The sequence below is a fragment of the Eumetopias jubatus genome, unplaced genomic scaffold, assembly GCF_037043125.1.
Source record: "Eumetopias jubatus isolate StellerSeaLion01/CBP00866 unplaced genomic scaffold, mEumJub1_p1.0 scaffold_13, whole genome shotgun sequence".
Lineage (NCBI taxonomy): Eukaryota > Metazoa > Chordata > Mammalia > Carnivora > Otariidae > Eumetopias > Eumetopias jubatus.
This window is the reverse complement of record NW_028274819.1, coordinates 7,707,775-7,727,742: the sequence shown is the minus strand read 5'-3', so window position 1 is coordinate 7,727,742 and position 19,968 is coordinate 7,707,775. Positions and strand designations below refer to the sequence as shown.

General features: G+C 56.1%; 1 protein-coding gene across 9 annotated transcripts in view; it reads right to left on the bottom strand.

Annotated features, from left to right (window-relative positions):
- Positions 1-19,968, bottom strand: part of NRXN2 (neurexin 2) — a 97,441-nt gene that overhangs the window by 60,529 nt on the left and 16,944 nt on the right. For 3 of the 9 annotated variants that reach the window (XM_088017576.1, XM_028118439.1, XM_088017579.1), the window contains exons 4-6: positions 18,188-18,259; positions 12,904-13,205; positions 6,505-6,528 (exon numbers count right to left, since the gene is read on the bottom strand). In XM_088017576.1, coding sequence (XP_087873702.1) covers positions 6,505-6,528; positions 12,904-13,205; positions 18,188-18,259 — 398 coding nt within the window. Of the gene's footprint in view, positions 1-6,483; positions 6,529-12,903; positions 13,206-18,187; positions 18,260-19,968 lie in introns of all 9 variants that reach the window. The other 6 variants (XM_088017575.1, XM_028118436.1, XM_088017577.1 and 3 more) reach the window with 4 other exon arrangements.

The window sequence follows — 19,968 nt, the reverse complement described above, 5'->3', positions numbered from 1 at the left end:
TGCCACCAGCCATCTTCCTGAGCCTGGTCTCCAGGGCTCCATTGTCATGGGGCAGGAGGAGGATGTTAGGAACTCCGAAAGAACGTGGGCACAACGAGGCAAGGGGAGCTTCCCCCACAGGGCCCTCGAGTCCTCCTCACTCACAGTGAGTGGGGGTACAGCTGAGCAGAGTGAGGGCTGAAGGGGCCCCCTCCTGGGAACCATCAAACCTTGTGCTGGGGGGATCAGGTTCAAGGACAGAAGGTCTATGTGGGAGGGGGCAGTTTGGAGGCTTTTGAGTCTTATTTTGAGGGGAGGGCTGGTCATTATTGTTTATTTCTTCTTCCCTCAACCCACCTGAGGCTGGGAAGTAGGGATCGGGGTGGAAAAGGGAAGGGTCAAAGTATTAGTCACAAAAACATGCATACCAGATTAGGATGTGGGCAGAAAGAGGCTGGGGAATGGGAAGAAGGGGACTGGGGTGAAGGGGTGGGATAAGACAGGGAGGGGCGGTAGGTGAAGGGGTCTCCCTAGGGCAAATTCCGTCCCGTCCCACCCTGCAGCTCCGCTCTTGATCCCACACCAAGACCTGGAGATGGGCCACTAATTAGTTCCTGAGCCTGTGACTGGCCACCCCACCTAGACAGTCAGCTCCTGAAGGGCAGGTATCTGGCCTGACATGTCCCTGCAACCACATTAATCCCAGCACAATCCAGGGACACATCATGGTCATTAAAGGCGAACATCAAGTCACCTCGCGACCCGGAGAGACACTGGGCTCTCACTGCCTATGTCCCATCTATAAGCCCAGCACCTCAGGAGCCTTGAGCGGACAGAGCCTCCACCCTCTGAGACTGCTCTAATCAGGTGCCCTTGCTTCGGTGCAGCCGGAGGGCCCCGCTGGCCCCCAAGTTCCTCAGGAAGAGGCTTCCCTGGCCTCCTCAGGCTTCCAGCCCCCCTGAGCCACTCAGCTGTGTCTTCCCCCCTCGGCCCCAGCAGCCAGGGCACCAGCTATAGACACGTTCCTCACCCTATGGGTTCTCTTTGGCCCAGTCCATGCAGTGAGCTCACCTGCCTTTGCCATTCTACAGTTAGAAGGACCTGACCTGTGGGCAGCACCCTCCTCGATTCCCCTTCAGACTGGGCGTGAATCTGACCTTGCCCTCAACGGCTTTATGCAAATCCCTGCCATGTGGTGCCCCTTTTGGAAAAGGGGTGCCTTAATCACCCTCCTATCTGTCCCCCAAATTCACAACTATTTTTTAGAGCAGCCCTGGCCCAGGGGCTGAGGGAGAGGGTCGCAGGAGACAGGGTGACATACGGAGGTGCACGGAGGAAGGGGGGGGGTCAGCCTGGGGGTGGAGGAAGTAGAGGGAGAAAGGGAGAGACGGGCACTGGGTGGAAAGGAAGCCAAGAGTAGGGGGAATGGAGGACAGTCTCTGGGGAAGGCAAGGAGGGAGATGACAGAGATTAGTAAAACCCGACTGTTCCCTCAGACAAATCAAAGTCCAGACACAAAAATGGCAGGTTCGTTAGTAAAAGCAGGAAACAGGGGCATAATTCCCCCGTCCCCCTCCACCCCAGGGGTTCGTGATGCCCCTGCCCCCCAACCCCCTCTCCCCGCGCAGCTTCTGGAAGGGGTGGGGCCGGCGGGGGAGGAGGGCAGGGGGGCCGTGCGACTGAACAGCCTTTGCAGCTGGGACACATGCAGGTTAGAGGGCCAGGGTTGGGAGCCAGGCCCAGCAGGAGAGGAGAGAGAGGCAGCCGCAGGTGAGAGGGCATGCAGGGTCAGGGGAGATGGGGAAGAGCAGAGATGGAGGCGAGGAAGCTGTGGGTGCAGGAAGGAGAAGCTTCCTTCCAACGGAGGAGGAGAGAGGAGCCACCGCTAGGACAGAGACATTTATGGGTTGAGAAAGAAACGGAAGGGACACGAGGCTCAGATCTTCCTCACCAGAGGGTGACTCAGACGCTCATTCCCACCACCCATTCACTACTGATCACTGACCCAGACACACCTGCTCACACACCACATCCTGCTGGAGGCAGTGGGAGGAAGTCCTGACCGGCTCATTTCCAAGCATCCTCCTTTCGGTCACCAGGACCACGGCTAGCACCCGAGACACAGCAGACACTCAGCACCCAACCCACACCAACACATCAACCCGGACCGCGCCAGGGCCCTGAGTGAGGACTGAGGACGCCAACGGGAATGAGCCATAGTTCTGCCCTGGAACAGCCATGCGCAGCCGGGGAAGAAGGGGTGACGCACCGAAGACACGGGAGCCCAGCCTCCCTCCTCGTCCCAGGAGCATGGAGTGTGGCTGGAGGTGGCTGCAAGAGGCAGCCTCTGACCTGGGCAGGGTCTCAACCCTCCCTGCTGGGCCCCCCTCTCTTCCGCTCTGCTCTGCCTGTCTGCTCGTAGGCAGGCTGGTGGGATGTGAAACCGGGTCCTGGCCATGCCTGTCCCCACAGGCACACTCCATGCCTGTCCTGACCCAGGAAGAAAGGCTGAGGAAGAGGGAAAGCCCCTCTGGCACCATCCAGCGCCTTTCCCAGCTGCCTACTAGGATCACAGGGTCACTGACCTCCTTGGGAGGGGGACTATTCAGGAGAGAATAAGATGGAGGGCTGATGTTTTTGACTTGTGGATGGGCTAGAAGGGTTTCTGGGATTTTGAAGGCCATCGACATTGTATGCAAAATTGTCTCATTTGTCCATTACTGTCATCAAATTCTCAAAGGGTTCCAGAAGCCAAAGGTGGTTAAGAACAACTAGTTTAGGAAGAAGGCCCGGGCCTCCCCATAAGATTAAGTGGGGTGGGGGCGCCTGGGTGGCTCAGTCGTTAAGCGTTTGCCTTTGGCTCAGGTCATGATCCCAGGGTCCTGGGATCGGGCCCTGCATTGGGCTCCTGGCTCAGCGGGAAGCCTGCTTCTCCCTCTCCCATTCCCCCTGCTTGTGTTCCCTCTCTCGCTGTGTCTCTCTCTGTCAAATATATAAATAAAATCTTTAAAAAAAAAAAAAGATTAAGTGGGTGGAGTAGGGCATGAAGACAGGATGGCTGAGGGAGGTCGTGCAGGCCTGCTACCTGCTCAAGTTCAGCGATCTGTTTGGGGCAGGGAGAAGCTAAAAGGAGAATCAGGTTGAAAAGACTCCCAGGAAAATGATTTGGCCAGCAGTTATAGCCCTACAGCAACTCCTGACATCTGGATTTGATAAAGTTTGGGGCTAGAGGGGAAAGACTTCAGGTCAGAAACCTTGAGTTCCTCTCGCCTTTCCCATTTTCCAGAACAATCTCTGCCTCTCATCTGTAAAAGGGGTGTAACTACCTCCATCACTCGTACTCCAGGCTGATGATGTGGATCGACTGAGATAACAGAAGTGAAGGCACCGGACCCTCCATAACTGCTATGTGTCCCCCCCCAGCTGTCTCTGGGCCTCAGTTTCCCCTTCGGTTAACTGACAACAGTCTCTGCCTGATGCCTCAACCTAGGCATTTGTCAAGTTTAAATTATATGCAGGATGTGAGAGCTATTTAAAAGAATCAGAGACCCCAGTGTGTGTCTTTGATTATTATTACAAGAAAACTATTACTATTTTTACAAGAAAACGTCCATCATCCTGACCACACCTGACCCAAACCTCTCAACGTACTGGCCTTTTTGGTCTGTATCCACCCCCTCCCCCAACGAGAAGCCCTCCAATAACAAGAAAAGAGACCTTATAAAAATGAGTTAGTAAAAATAAATTCAAAGCCAACTGGAACTGGGGCTGAGGAATGCCCGGGAGTAACAACAGGGTGAACCCCATCTCTTTTGGGGCCCCATGCTCTGAGTCTAGTCTTGCCCTGAAAAGGCTGATCCCAGGGACAGGTTTTCGAGGGTTTATGAGGCTCCTCAGGCCACCAGGAGGCAATCAGCCCTGATCATCAAGCAGTGATGCTCACACCGTAGACTTTAAAAACGTAGAATTTAGCAGGAACGTTCCTTGCCAGGGCTGAAACCGCACAAGGCTGTTTGCCTCTTAACCAACTTAACCACATTCCTCCATCTTTCCTCCTCCTCCCCAGGCCAATTCCTGAGGCATTCTGGGGTTTCATGCAGTTATTTTGAGACTGATTCCTAAGAAGGGATGGTAATAGGATCTCCTGTGGGGCCCGAGATGCTGTATTCTCCAGGGTCTGCTATGGGAAGGGAATCACTTCTTTACAACACACCCTCACCCTGGAAACACTGAGATGGATAATCAGTTAATATGTTATAAGGATGAATAAAATTATAATTTCCTTTACAGAGTACAGATGCTTTCCCTTCCATTACCCTGCTTGATCTTCACACTGACCCCATGAAACAGCCAATGTATATCATCAGCTGTGCAGTAGATGAGGAAACTGAGCTTTGGCCCAAGCCCATGTGGTCAATTTTTAACTGAGCCAAGACCAGAAGGAAGGTCTACGGAGTCCTTATGCTCAGATGGTTTTGCCCCGGTGTTTGGGGTGTGCCACATGGGTTTATCTTGCCTCCTTTCTGTCCCCAAAGTCACAGTTTGGCTGTCCAGGGGGGCTCTGCAAAGAAAGAGTTCCAAATGCCCAGCTCCTGGCCTGGCTGGAGGGGTGGACCGAAGCTAACTTCTAGAAGCAGCCGCTGGAGAGCAGAGCCTGTGGGTGGCATGGCGCCGGGACCACCACCTGGCTCTACTGGAACGCCAGGATGCCTGGAGTGACCAGAAGAGGTCTCGGATGGGGAAGGGCTGGGATGATGACTGCGGCTGTGGGCACTGCCTCGGGGACCGGGCAGAGGACAGGGCCACCACGGGTCTGTGGGTAAAAGGGAAACACAGCCTGTGAAAACATCAGGACAGGCCAGACATAGCCTCACAGGTCGAGCCCCTGGGGAGGCCGAGGAGCTGCTCTGCCTGGGAGCTCCAGCCAGCAAGCTTCCTTCGTGGCCAGCCAGGCAGCCTCACAGATCAGGGAGGCTGGGAAGGCCAGGCAGCTGCCCCAAGCAGCATGGGCCCCACGGGAGCAGACACGTCCATCTGCGGGGTCCCCAGCCTGGTGCTCAATCACTCTGCATTATTAATAGGCGATGACTAACTGCCTGGCGCTGCAGAGCCGGGACGGGCAGGCACGAGGGAATCCCAGGGGATGGCACCAGCACAGCCAGCAGGCACACGCGCTGAGGCGAGGCGAGGAGCAAAGGGCCAGCCCCAGCTCCTGCCCTGCTCCTGCCCTGCTCCTGCCCATCACAGCCCAAGACTTGAGGGCCGGCCCCCACTGCTCGCCTCCCCGCAGAGCCCTGCCCAGGGTCAAACCTCCGCACCATCCCACAGCCCGCAGCTCACACCAGCGTTCACACGTGTGGAGTCACCAGCAGAAGCCCACAGACACACAGCACAGTCTCCCACTAACACCCCCTAAATGTCACACCAACATTTACCCACAGTCGCACCCACACACCAACACACACCAGCTGCGTTTACACAGACACCCACACCAACACTCACCGGGACCGAGCCCAACCCAAACAGAGGAGTTTGGCAACAGGGGGCCCCACTTCACCCCTCCTGCACCTCCTCCTCTCGTCCCCTCACGAGGGAAGGTAACCACCCCGTCAGAGGCCATGCGGGACAGGCAGGGGGACGGAGGTCAGGGGAGATGGGGCGGGGGGCGGGGGGAAGGAAGACAGTGTGAAACACAGTGTTAGTCCGAACAGCAGAGCGGTGGGGGGAACTGGCCGCTATCCCTCCTGGGGGGAAAAGACCATTCATGCCATGCAAATGTTGGGGGAGACGGAACCACGAACCCTCAAGGCTGAGGAGGGAGGGAGGGGATGTCACCTCTTCCCTGGCAGCCAGCATAGAACAGCACCCAAACTGGTGTGAACTGGTCCCGGGCCGCTCCACATCTCCCAGGGCCATCCCCGCCCCCCCTACAGAACCTGCCCAGCTGGCTGCCACTGGAGGCTCAGCCCCAGCCCCCCACTCCCAACTGGAGGGGCCTGTCCAGGAGCTGACAGTGACCAGAGCGTAGCATGTCATGGGATGGTGTTTTCCATGGATTTTCAGGAGACCAAGAAAGAAACTAAATCAAAGAGAAAAAACGAGGGAGTGGGGGGTGTGGGGGAAAAGGAACAAAATAAAGCAATAGAAATCAGCAGCCTGGCATTGGGGCTGGTCTAACCAGAGCCGATGAACATGGGGCCTGCCCCCAAGTCTCTCTGGCCAGGAATCTGAATTCAGGACTCAGGGTTAGAGCAAGGACAGGCCAAATTCCTCGATTTCCATTTGTCTTTTGGATTTGAGTTTGGGCCAAAAAAGAAAGAAAAGGGAAAGAGGAAAACTAAAAGAGAGAAGCAAAATCTAAAGATTGTCCAGGACGCCAAAAACAATCGGAAGAGCAAAACAACCAAAACCAAACGGGGAAAGGAACCAACAAAAGAGGGAGAATCGAACAGTTAAAAAAACCCACGGCAAACCAAACGGTAAGACAATTAGAGTGATATCTACCAGATAATGCAGTTTGTTTACCATAGCGTGTCCAATCCCTGCGTGCTTCACCGGAGATATGGGGGAGGGGTGGGGGGGGTCAAAAAAAAACAACAACAACAAAGACAACAACGAAAGAACAGAACGAAAAGAAAAGAAAAATAAAATGACCAACTGTGAAACTCAAGGAAGGAGGAAAAATATATATCCATATATATTTGGTTGGTGGTTCAGACCCTCCCACCTTAGGCTCAGCTAAAGCATTCTGTTTAAAGAAAATTAAATTATAATGGGAGGGAGAAATAAAACACACAAAAAAATTAAATCCCTTCTTTTCCCAATCCCCCCTCCCAACCCCTCCTCTGGATTCCTCTACCCCCGCAACCCCTCCCGGAAGAGCCGGCTGCAGAGAAGGGGAACAGTTAAAGACCTTGGTTAGTAGAGAAGAAAACAACAAAAGAACTGGACCAGGAAAGCAAAGACTTAAAGATGGCCGACATTCCGCAATGAGACAGAAAGGTTAGTTCGGTTTTTCACTCATACCTCACCCCACCTGTCCCTGCCATCCCTTGGTCCCCTGGGTTATAAGCGTGTTAGTAACACACACAGAGTCGGCAACGGGGTTTTCCAACAGAGGGTGAGAGAGGGAAGGCAGGGGGTTAAGAAGCAGACCCAGTTATGCAGTATTAGTAAGTCCTTTCAGCTGAAATGTTAGGGAGTTGAGGGGAAGGAAGGGGGGGAACAAGGGATGTGAGAAGGGATGGGCTATTGACTCGGGTAATGGACAATGGGTTGTTGGCTAACTGGTCAACCAGATGGCCTTCTAGAGAACTGGCCAACTGGCTGACCAGTGACCATATTGAGTTAATGGGTTAACTGGTTGGTGATGGGCCAGCTGGCTGTCAGGCCGGGAGAAGGGTGCCCAACGCCCCTAGAGAATCACAGGACTGGCTAGAATGAGAGGCAATTTCATTTGGAGGCAAAGGGAAGAGGTTCCCAAGGAGCATAGGAAGGGATATAGGGGTCTGCTTTTCCTGGGCATGGAGGATAGGCAAATCGATCCAGGGAGTATTGGAGGGAAGGGGGCACCTTCTCTTTTATTGTTTCTCTTCCTTGAGAAAAGAAGAGAGAGAGAGTCGCCACCAGAACAGGGAAAAGGAAACTTTGCCCTCCGTGGGCTGGCAGAGGGTTCATGTTCACGGCATATCTCATTCCTCTCCTTCCTCTCTCCTACTCATCACTGATCCCTCCTTCCTGCCTAATTTGACTTTCCAGAGCCCATTCCCCCCCTCAAAGTTCCCCAGGTTCTTCAAACACCCCACCCTCGGTCCCTTATGCTCCTCTGGGCAGCCACCCATCCTGGAATAAAGTGCCCCCACCACCACCCCTGCAAGTCCCTGGAATTGGTAAGGCTTTCCCAGCAGCCCAGCCTCCTTCCATGCACACCCACAGACCCCTGAGCCTCCACTCCCCCCAGCCAGCACCAGAAATCCATATCCCCCACACACCACACCATAAAAAGGAACGCAGAGGCCCACCCACCTCTAAAACCCCTCACTCCTCCCTAAGCCATAAGCCAGCTTCTTCTTTCCCAGTCTCTAGAGTCCGCACCCCCATGTGGCCCTGTTTATTTTCTCTTCTCAAGGCCAAAGGCAGAGGCAACAATCACCTTCCCAATAACCCTGTCCTTGTGGAGGAGAAATCAAAGGGACTGAGGCAGCTTCACAGAGGGTATCAGAAATGGTGGGATACCATTGCTCGATAGCCATTAAACACTAAACTGCACACCCGAGAGCGCGATTTCAAGAAGTATTCTAGGGACAGATCCATTAGTTACAGCATTATTATCACCGGTGGGCACAGGACTAATTCAGAAAGACAATTAATAAGGGCCTCGTATAATGAAAAATAACAGAATTCTACATATAGCAGCTAGAAGAAGTGCCAGATAACCAATATCAATTATTAGTGATGCAGAAGCAGTTTACATAACGGGAAGGCAAGAGTCGAATGTCAGATGCAGTGACCAGTGCGAGGCGCTAACCCAGGATTCGAGAATTATACTGCCGGTGGGGCTGTTGCGAAGTGAAGAGGCCAACCAGTCAGGACAAGGGACAATTAGTTCCAGGGCAGCTAAACCAATTGCACCCCAAAAGGAAGAGTTGTCTGATATCCCTGTCTAGTTTAGCAAGGCAGAAAAAAAAGGCGTGGCGGGGGGCGGGGGGGGGGTGGTTGGGGATCAGAGGTAAAAATCCAACTACTATTATTCTTTTTGAACTAGAACTGGTTGCAGAGACTAAAATTAAAAAAAAAAAAAACGTTTTCAACTTTCTTGGACAACTTTAATTTTTAACAAGTAGAACAGCAAATTCAGAAGCAGGATTGAGAGGAAAGAGATGTGAGTTCAAAGCCTGGGCCTGCCACTAATGTCAGGACATCCCGGCCTCCTCTGAAAAATAGCAAGGTTGGAGTAGGTGAGGCAGTGGCAGGTCCAGAACCCAAAACCCAAGGCGACTGTGGCCAAATTAACTAGAGTGGAGAGGGTACTGGAAGCCACTCCTGGTGGCCTGTGACACAGCACAAGGAAGGGGTCCACGGAGCAGCCCGTGCCTTCCCGAATGTCAGGATGCGGAAGACTTAGGCTTCCCACTAGCACATGAGTGGTAAAGGCTCTTCCGCACTCTAGGAACAGAGGACTCCTGGAGTCCAAGAGCACAAGAATGATAGCGAAGGAGGAAGGAAGAAGGCATCAAGTCATGGGGGTGGGGGTGGGGCTCAGCCATTATATCCAGGGGCAACTTAGCCCCCTCCCTACCTTGAACTCTGGCTGTAGCTCTAACCCCTCAAGAAAGTCAAGACGGGGACTCTACACACAAATCATAAATCACAGAACTCTGGATGAAGGCAACCTTCGCAGAGCTTGAGGAAGAGCAGCTCAGGACAGAGAAGAGGTGCTCACTCTACTCAGGGATCGCAGGGACCCATTTTTCAGAGAGGTATTCAGAACGCTCAGATGGTTTCGAGATTCGGGAACATCCAAGAATGGCAGATCCACAAGACAAATTACGAATTCGAGCAGCCTTTGCACTTTGCACCAGCGACAACAACCAGGCTCTCCCTGGGAGGCAGGAAAATGGGCGTAGCTTCAAAGTCAGACCGACTTCTGACTTCCAGTCCTACCCTTTCCTAAGCAGATAAGGGGGGGGGTTTGGGGGGGCAAGCTCTCTAACCTGTGAAGTCTCAATTTGCTCATTGATAAAATGGGAGTATGTCCCACTGCACAGGATGGTTCATGAAAATTAGGTGAGATACAAAAAGAAAAGAGATTGTCAGTGTCTTCCGAGAAACGCTGTAAAAAGAAAGAACACAGTCCTGAGACACTTCAGAGGGGTGGAGGGAGAGGCTTGCTTTCCTCTGGTTTGTAAGGGAAGAGGAGTTGTTCCCAGGGCATCAGAGACAGTGTGATATTGGGGTGAAATAGATCGGCTGGGTCTTCATGTCCAAAATCTCACCAACCAGCTTCAAGAAAGCACCTAAACGAACCAGAAAAAACACTTGAAAAACAGCTACAAATGCGCACTAGCTGCTGGTTTTAAGCCCTCAAGCATGGGACCACCTGGTAGAGAGAAGAAATGAACACGAATATCGACCACGCAGAAGGAATGTGATGACAGGGCTGGAACGCATTGTCTCATCGGCAGTGTCTCCCCAGGGGGTCTGAGGGGACACGTTGTCCTTGGTTGAGAACCACAGCTCTAGGGATGACAGGAGCACCCCCAAAAAAAGCCAGGGACTCGAAGGGCCTGGTAAGGATGGACTCAGCCACAGGCTGGGCCTTGAGTGGGGACAGTGAGTCCAGAGCACAAGCCCGAGGCTGACCTTCTCGGGGATCGTCACAGTGACAAAAACAGGACTGCACCTCGCATGTATGGATGTGGATCCCTCCAGAAACCCTTCCTAAACCGCACTCGCAATCAAAGTCTTTGGGCAGACACCCTCTTTGGCCCTGGAGGCCTGTGTTGGGGTCACCATGACCGGACTCTGCTCTGACCCGTCGTAAGAGACCGGGGCGGGGGGAGGGGGCGCCTGGGTGGCTCAGTCGGTTAAGCGTCCGACTCTTGATTTCAGCTCAGGTCATGATCCTGAGATCGAGCCCCATGTTGGAATCTGTGCTCAGCTGGGAGTCTGCTTGAGATTTCTCCCCCTCTCCCTCTGCCCCTCCTCCCACTCAGGCGTGCGCTCGCTCTCTCAAATAAATAAATAGATCTTAAAAAAAAAAAAAGAAAAAGAAAAAAGGCCAGGGGGAAGTGATTTTCAGCAGTTACCAGCCTGAACCCCCGACTCTGGGAGCTGAGGAAGAGGCCACCGTGGGTCACTGTCTACACTCAGTACTGCTGAGGCCAGACCTCATCCGCCTCCCCTAGTCTCCTCTTGGTGACTCTCAAGCTCCTAGGACTTTTAGGGTCCCTGCTGCTCCCTTGGCACTTGTGTAGTTTTGCTCTGCTCACTTTTAACAGACTCCTCCTGTCTCCTCGGGAGCCAAAGGGCTGGGAGGGCGTGGACTGCCTTTTTTCCCTCTGTACCCAGTGTGGATGCACAATACGTTTGTTGACCAACAACACGTGGATGGGGACCCTGGGCTTGCAGCGTGTTGCCAGAGGTCGGTACCGGGTGACAGCACCGGTCCTGCGGAGGGAAAACCAGCAAGAAGTACCAAAACAAGCCCTCCGGCCCCCAGCGGGCACCGTGTGCATGGCACCTACAAGTGGAACGAATGTACGGGACACGCTCAGGTGCGCTCAGACAATAGAGACAACACAGGACCGACCTCTGGTCAGAGAACGATGTGACGGGAAGCAAGGCAGGGCACCGGGCTTGGTACCCCGTGGAGGACGGGGAGCACAGAGAACAGGCCCAGAGGTAGGAGCCCCACAACCACGGCAAGTAGCAGGCTCAGGAAAGAGCAGCAGGATTCGTCACGGAGGCCTCCCAGCAAGGGGGAAGGCGCCAAAGGAGGTGGATTCCCCATTCAACCATCCCCCAGGGGTGGTGAAGAACAGGGAGGAAGAGTGTGAGGTCAGCCGGGATCCCCACTCCCACGGAGGAGCCCGTCAGGGAGGACGGGGGCCGGAGAAGGAGCACGGTGAGGACCATGAGGAGGAGAGGCAGCGGAAGGCTAGCTGCCGCATGGCTAGAACTCGGAAGTACAGGGAAGGGAACTAGCAAGAGGAGGCCTAACCCAGCAGCGGTTAAGTGCCTCCTGGGACAGAGACGGTCCGCGTTCCTGGCGGCACTCGGCCCGCTGGAAATGGAGCTGGATGAGCTTCCCGGCCACTCGCTGCAAGAGAGAGCAGTGCATCCAAGAGAAAAGGACCAGCAGAAGCCCAGGCCCCTGGCTCCTGCCTGAGGGAACAGAAAAAGGAGTCAGGAGGTGGAGACAAGCATCACTGGATGCACAGTGGCCGCGCTGGTTTGAAGAAGGGTCTGGCTGGGACTCTGCTTGAGGCAGGAGCTTGCAGGATCGGAACCGGGGGGTTGGGGGGGGGGTGGTGTCAAGCAGAAGCCTGGCCAGAGAGATGGCCTCACCCACCGTAGCCACCCTGGTCCTTATAAGTGGCACGGAGGCCACCACGAAGATGGTAGAGCTGATACCCTCTCCAGGTGGTCCATCTGGGAGCCAGAGCTGAGGAGCCACTGCAGAGAATCTCGTCCTTCCTGCAGGGGCTGGCCCAAGGGCCTCCTCTGGGCTCCTGCAAGGGGCCCGAGGGCCACGGAAAGATCGCCGTGGGCTGCTGGGCCCTCTGGGAAGAGCAAGGAGAAGGAAGTGTGCCGCCCTGAGGAGAGGCGGGGCCGAGCACACCCTGCAGTCCTGCTCTCCCTCACACCTGCAGGACCTCGACCCTGCCCGGACCCCATCCCTGCTTCTGCTCTGGAAAGGCCCCGCCTGAGGGCAGGCCGCACTCTGTCCCCACGTGTACATCTGCGCCCTTCCGCCCTAGAATCAGGGTACCCACAGCTACTATGCCAGGCCAGAGCCTTTCCACAGGCTCCCAGGGCCCACCCACCCAGGCTCTACCGCCCTCCTCCCATCTCCCAAATTGCCCTCCTGCCAGGTCACCTGACTTCTTAGCCTGGGGCCCTTGAAAGCCTAGCAGCGGCCACCAGTGCGAGCCAGGCCCTTTCCCTTCCCTCAGGCCCCCGCCCCGGGCCGCTCTACAGTCTCCTCTCCACTGGGCTTCCTGTTGCTTGCAGCCTGCCCGCGGCCCCGCGCTCCTGGGCCCTCACACCCCAAGCCTGGAACTTCTCCAGAACCACACCTCATGGGCCAGGCCCTGACTCCTGACACCCACAGCGCAGGCTGCCCCCTCGCAGCGCTCCCATCCGCCCCAGTACAGCTGCCCACCCCCACCCCACCCCCCACCTCTTTCTTGCTCCCCCTACCTGGCGCAGGTTTCGGGTGACCCGGACGTCGTGCCAGGCGTTGTCGTTGAACTTGCCGTTGACGGGTTCCACGAGGGCCTCGAAGGCTCCTGAGCCCAGGTTGATGACCAGCCAGACAGCCCCAGACTTGAGGGACAGGTTGACATAGTCGGCCGACTTGCCCGTGTGCAGCATCAGCCCATTGCGCTGCAGCGTGCGGAAAGCCAGCGTGATCTCGTCCGTGCTGCTCTGGATCGGGTTGTGCGACAGGTCGTAGCAGAAGAACTCGTTGCCTTTGAAGGTCGCCACAAACTCCTCCTTGCCTGGATGCCGCGGTGTGGGGAAACAGGAGAGGCTGAGTGGGGCTGGGCACGCCAGACTTCCCGCGGCCCCTCCAACGGCCCGGGGCGTGGGTCCTGGGCACCGGCGGGAGCCCCACAGCCCCCTCTGCAAGCTTCAGGCCTTCTTCCATTCCCCCGCCCGTCCACCCTCCTCTCTGGACCCAGACGTCTTGACTGTCAGAAGTCCACTCCGCCCGTGTCCATTTCCAAAGCAGGAGGCTGTTAAGTGGCTCTCACACTGACAACTGACAATTTAGCTGCCACGGGACCAGGAAAAGAGGACGTTTGCACTCTCTCCTCCCCGGCCAACCCTCCATCGGCCACTCCCCTGAACAAAGGGATGCGGAAGAGCCTCCACCTGCCTTCTCCCTGGAGTGCCTCCCCTAAGGCTGGGGCACCGAGGGTCTCCTGAGCGCAGCCCGCCTTCCACCCCTGCCCCTTCTCTGGCGATGGTCATTCTCAGTGCCCGGGGCCGTTTCAGGCCTCTTGTGGGGGGATGGGAGCAGGCCTGTTAGGCGGCAGGGAGCAGTAGAGGAGGATGGGGAGCGGTGGGGTGGGGTAAGGCATCGGGAAGACACACGGGAGGACAATGCAGGTGACAACGATATGCACTGGGGAGCTGTGGGCCACCGGGTGAGGCTTATACAGATGACCGCAGGCCAGCTACCATCCCCAGCCCCATCTTCTACTCCAACCTGAGAGGCGAGTGCAGACGGGCCCTAGGTGGAGAGCCTCTCAAGGGCCCCAGAGGGCAGGGGTAGGACCTCTGAGTGCCAGCAGACGGCTGTGGGTCTTGTGCGCACGTGCGTGCGTGTGTGTGTGTAAGCACCTGGCACAGGGCTCCCTCCAAGGGCACTTTTCAAGCAGAAGCAAAAAAAGACTGGGAGACCCTAGGGATTTGCAGCGTCTGTAAGTGGGTGACAAGTGACAGGACAACAGCTGTGCGGAGGCACGTTGGGGTCCCAGCCCCACACCTCCGCAAGCTAGAGCACACACAGGAGGAAGAGAACGGGGCACAGAGTCAGGGCACAGCAGAGGACGTGACGGTGACAGGGGCTCACTCTCCCCAGCACACAGCGCTGCAATGGCTCATCCCGCCCACCTCACAGGGTGGATGAGGGCAGGGATGGCCGGCCTCAGGCCCTCATGGAGCGCAGGGGTTCTCAGTCTAGGCCACCAGGCCCAGGAAGGAGCAGGGCGCAATGCCGGGGCACACGCACAGCCCTCTGAAGACACCTGTGCCCCTGTGAGCCCAGCCACAGTAGCAAGCACCATGTGTGGGAGCGGCCGCGACCCAGGTGCGCTTCCCGCAGATGCCCCTCCCCGGCACACAACAGCCCTGCTTCTCTCCCTCCGGGCACGCTGCCCATAGACTCCATCCTCACTGCCTCCGGGTGCCAAGGCACCAGCTGCTGCCCCAGAGCCTGGCACCGCACCCACTGCAGCTGGCAAGGCCCGGTTTCCTGAGGCCACGAGGCCGTGAGGCTGGTGGGGGCGGGAGCAACAAGGGGACAGTCGGAACCCCATTCTGCCTACCCTCGGGCTCCAGCGAGAAGGGCCAGAAAACATAGAGGAGAGAGGCTGAGATGTGAAGGGGACGTGAGGAAGAAGGGCCACACAGAGGGGGGCCACAGAGAGGGGGAAAGATGGCCATCAGAGGCAGAAGGGACATGGAGCCGGCTCAGAGCACGGATGGAGCAAGAGGTGACAGAGCGAAGCAGTCTGGTTAAAGGCAAGCAGCGAGCCGAGGGGGGACAGGAGAGGGGGGACAGAACAGGGCCAGCAAGGAAAGGGGGACAGGGGCCTCTAGGGAATGGAAGCCAAGGCTTTCTCGGGGCCTGGCCGTTTCCATAGCAACTAGGCCTGCTGCCCAAGTCCTGGCAGAGCCAAGGGGGCTCAAGGACCAGGGAAGGGGACGCGTTTGACCTTGGGTTTGCCACACGTACTAGTCCTTCCCAGAAGCCAGGCCTCCCCTCCCGTTCCCTCACCTTCACTGCAGTCAAAGGAACTATCATTAAAGGCACAGTCAAACAGAAAGAAAGAATAAAGCAATCACGTGAAGAAGCGATGGGGCCAGAACAAAAGAGACCAGAGAGGAGGGCCAGGGGCTGGACCACAGCTGCCAAGGTGAAATGAAGAAACACGGCCATTCCTCGATTCCTCTAGGCCCTGCCTCGGATCTCCTAGGAGAGGAGGCAAAGCCAGCCATGGAGTCGGAGGAGTCTACGCGTTCTCCAATTGCACCAGCGACCCGGATAGGCCCAGAGATGGACAGGGGCTTGGAGCAGCGAGACGGGGTGGGAAAGAATTGGAAGAGAGGGACAGAATGGAGGTGAGCAAATGTGAACAAGACAACCCAAAGATGGTGGGAAGGACAGAGACAGACCCCGAATGGGGACGAGGGCAGCAGGACCTCAAGGGATTGATGGGGGCCTCTGTGGCCATAAGGATGCCCACCCAGGGTGTTCAGGGGGCCGCAAACCAGACCTGGGAGGAGCCAGACTCAAAGCACCAAGGGGCGCTGTCAGCCACCATTGCGCACAGACCCCCCGGGACTACAACTCCCCGCAGTGCTTGAGCAACAATCTCAGCTCCTGGTGCCCACCCCCCACCCCACCCCCGCACAGGAAAGGGGGTCAGGGCTGATTCTTGTTTACCTCCCACGGTCAGGGAGTGGGGAGCCCCACAAGTGTCCCCAGTCAAGCTGAATGTGGCTAGAGACCAGTTGTCACAGAGCCGTGAGGGACAGAGCAGTGGCCTCCTTTCTGGGCCCAGCTCAAAGCCCTCCTCTGGGAAGGTCTCCAGCCCTCCGTCGCCCCTCCCTACTCTCAAGCACTCCAGCTGTCTGTTCTGCTCATTTGGCACTTACTGCCTAGTAACATCTTGTACTGCTCCCTGGAGAGGAAGTGTGGTGCGAGAAAGAAGACCTGACCTTGACCAAGAGGCAAATCTCTAAGCCCCAGCTTTCTCTGCTGGACAAAGGGGCTGACCGTTGACCTACCTCACAGGTTGCTGTGCCATCTGGAAGTAGAACAGATGGGATGGAGCTTTGTAAACTGTAAACCATGCCACTAATAAATGACTCTCGCACTGGTGTGTAACTGTGTGTGTGTGTGTGTGTGTGTGTGTGTGTACGTGTGGCCTCTCTCTCTAAATGAATGAATAAGTTAACTCCTCTTGGACCAAGTCTGCACTTTTCATACACTTTGCACGGACCACGCTTTCTTGTAGTTATTTGTTAGAATGTCAGTGAGCCCCTTGAGAACAGAGACCATTCACCCATATAAAATAAAGTTGCCAAGGGCGCCTGGGTGGCTCAGTCATTAAGTGTCTGCCTTCGGCTCAGGTCATGATCCCAGGGTCCTAGGATCGAGTCCCACATCGGGCTCCCTGCTCCACGGGAAGCCTGCTTCTCCCTCTCCCACTCCCCCTGCTTGTGTTCCCTCTCTCGCTGTCTCTCTCTCTCTCTGTTGAAAAATAAATAAAATCTTTAATAAATAAATAAATAAATAAAGTTTGCCGAGGGCGCCTGCGTGGCTCAGTCGTTGGGCATCTGCCTTCGGCTCGGGTCATGGTCCCAGGGTCCTGGGATCGAGCCCCGCGTCGGGCTCCCTGCTCGGCGGGAAGCCTCCTTCTCCCTCTCCCACTCCCCCTGCTTGTGTTCCCTCTCTCGTTGTGTCTCTCTCTGTCAAATAAATAAATAAAATCTTTAAAATAAAGTTGTCAAGCACATGCCCACATTGGTGCCAGGAGCTGTGTAAAGTGCTGGGGGTGGACAAATGACAACACCCCACCCCTGCCCTCAGGGAGCTCGGTCTGGGGGGAGGAGGAGGCAAACAGGGGAGTGACAGTAACGATGCAGGATAACGGCGGTGAGGGATAAAATCGACGCGTAGACAAAGGCGACAGTGAGCAGCGTATGGGTTTGCTTGCAGAGTTCAGGGGAGACTTCCAGGGTAGAGGGCCTGGCCGCTTTCTCAAGAGTGGGCTGAGAGAGACACCGAATGGTTGGGAAGAAGGCAGGGATGGCGGAAGGCCAAGCCAACAGCCCAGCACGTACTAGGGAGCAAAGACGGGACTCGGGACGCAGTAGCCCCAGGGCTTGGCACCCACTGAGCTCCTTGAGGGTTGCCAAACTGCCCCCCTGAACTCTTTAGGAAAGAGATTCTCTTTTTGTTTTGTTTTTTGTTTTTTTATTTTTTTTTAAGATTTTATTTATTTATTCGACAGAGAGGGAGACATCAAGAGAGGGAACACAAGCAGGGGGAGTGGGAGAGGGAGAAGCAGGCTTCCCGCGGAGCAGGGAGCCCGATGCGGGGCTCGATCCCAGGACCCCGGGATCATGACCTGAGCCGAAGGCAGACGCTTAACCGACTGAGCCACCCAGGCGCCCCGGAAAGAGATTCTCTTAAGAGAAGCAGCCTGAGTGCAGAAAAAGTCACTGAGAACCTACAGAGGCCTGAGACAGACCGAAAGTCAGCTGCGGGGGCTCAGGCAAGTGTCAGTTTCCCCATCTGTAAACCCAGGGCAACGAGGCCTTCCACAAAGGGTGGTGAAGGCTCATTTAGGGGAGGCATACCTATCATACAGGCCTCATCTCCTAACCAGAATCCCCCGGGGCTGCTGGTACCTGGCATAGCAGGCTTCCAGAATTTGATGGTTAAATGGGGAAGGTACCCTGCTTCCCAGATACTTTCTAAGGACAGGCCTGAACATCTGCCACCAAAAGTCGTCTGTGTTCTAGAAAAAGGTCATTAGGACAACTGGGATTTGGGAAAGAAATGGAGGTTTGTGGCCCTTCACACCAGGGTAGGTCCCAGGGATGCAGGCCCGGCAGTCTCCATGGACCTCGGAGGGGGGACAAAGGGGCACACCTCTGTTGACTCAGCTGCCCCCCCCAAGGAAGTGCATTTAGCCTGCAAGGGGTGAGGGCTGGGCTCTCTGGGGACTGTGGGGTCACTGACCTTTCGTTGGCTGGTGCACATCGCCGGCTCCTCCTCTCCCGGCCCCCCCCTCGGAGAACAGTAAGGACCCTACTGGAGAAGCAGAATTGGGGAGTCAGGCACAGGGGGCTACCCAGCCAGTCCCACCCCAGCCTTGAGGTGATGGAAGGCCCTCTCCAGGGTAGAGGTCCTGCTTGGAGGTACAGGTGGGGCACAGGGGTGCTCTTCTGGGGGCTCACTTGCTTCGGGGCCTCTGGGGAAGGAGCCAGATGACAAACCCAACAGGCCTACAGACCCCGTGAGACTCAAGCCACCAACTTCTGCCCTCAGCCCAGGGGTGGGGAGACTGCGGGGAGGAGCAGGGGGCTCCCTGCTGGTTCAGGAGCTCCTTCTTCCCAAGAACATGCAAATAGGCCAGCCCTGGGGACCTGCAGGCCCCTAAGCTTCTACTTCCAGATTCTCAGCTCACTCTCCTCCCCACTCTGCATCTTCTCGCACCTTCTCTGCAGGGCGGGAGTTCATGCTTTTCAACTTCTCCAAAAGCCTGACACAGGCACCCCTCCTCCCAGACCTTCCTGATTCACACACCAAAGGCCTCTTGTGTTCTTGGCCTGTCCTCAAGGCAAACCTGATTCTCCATCTACACCTGGTTCACTCAGTAGTGAGTGTTCTTACTGTCACCTCTGTTCCCTGCTTTGCCAGTTAGATCAGATCATGGGGCTTCCCAGGGCCAGGGCCATGGTTTGTGTCTGTTCTTTGCGCCTTCAGCAGGGCTATGCATACCAAGAGAGAGGTTCTGCCTGACTGGAGCTCGTCATGTATGTGGGGAAGGCCTTTCTCAGGGCTGACTTCCCACTTCCCACCTCCCCCCACCCCCCCCAACACACAGCTCATCAACCCTCCGGCCTCCTCTCCAAAGCCCCCACAGACACATGTTATCGCACTGGCTTCCAGGCTGGCTTGAGCTCTCCACACCCCCCACCCCCGACAGTGACTCGTGCACCCAGCGCCTGGCTCCGGGGCCCCCACACCTATTGCTAGACCCCACAGGATGGCTTGAGAATGGAGTTTAAACGTCCATGTCTGGGCCCTTATTCCACCTCAATCCCAAATCCCCACCAGTAAAGCTAGAATCACACCTGAGCTGTGGACCTTTCAGGGGAGGGGGAAGCGGGGCTCTGGATCCTTTGGGTCTTCATCTATGACAAAGGTGTGCCACCACCAACACCCCCAGAACCAGGCATTGAGAGGCAAGAAGGAGGTGAGTGAACCAACCCTGTCCTGCACCCCCTCAGAACGCCTCCTTTCCCCCCAGTTTCTGCCATGATTTCACATCCCTGGAAGAAGCCCAGGGCCCCACCTTCCCAGACCTAAATCCATCCCAAATTCCAGATCTGAGTCTCTCCCCACAGCCCAGTCTTCATCCCCTAGGCCTCTCCTGCCTACAGGCTAAAGACCCCCCCCCCTCTACAGACAATGAGCCCTGACAGAGAACTGCCCTGGGCTTGGGGAGCAGTGCCTAAGGGTCCAGAATAGCTGAGCTCAAGAATCAGGGATGGGGAGGCCAGGGAGAGCTCAGCGCTGGGGTGGGTTCACAGTCAGGATCCCTGGGCTGTCAGGTCTGCTCAACACCGGGCTTTTAAAGATGGTAGGGACTTGGTTGAAGGGAGGCTAAAAATAGAGAAGCAGCCCCAATGGTACCACCGACTAAAGGCCATATAATCACTAACGAGTCACCTCATCTCTCTGGGCCTGAATGTCCTCATCTGTCAAACAGGGTCAAGAGATGTTGGTGAGGACGG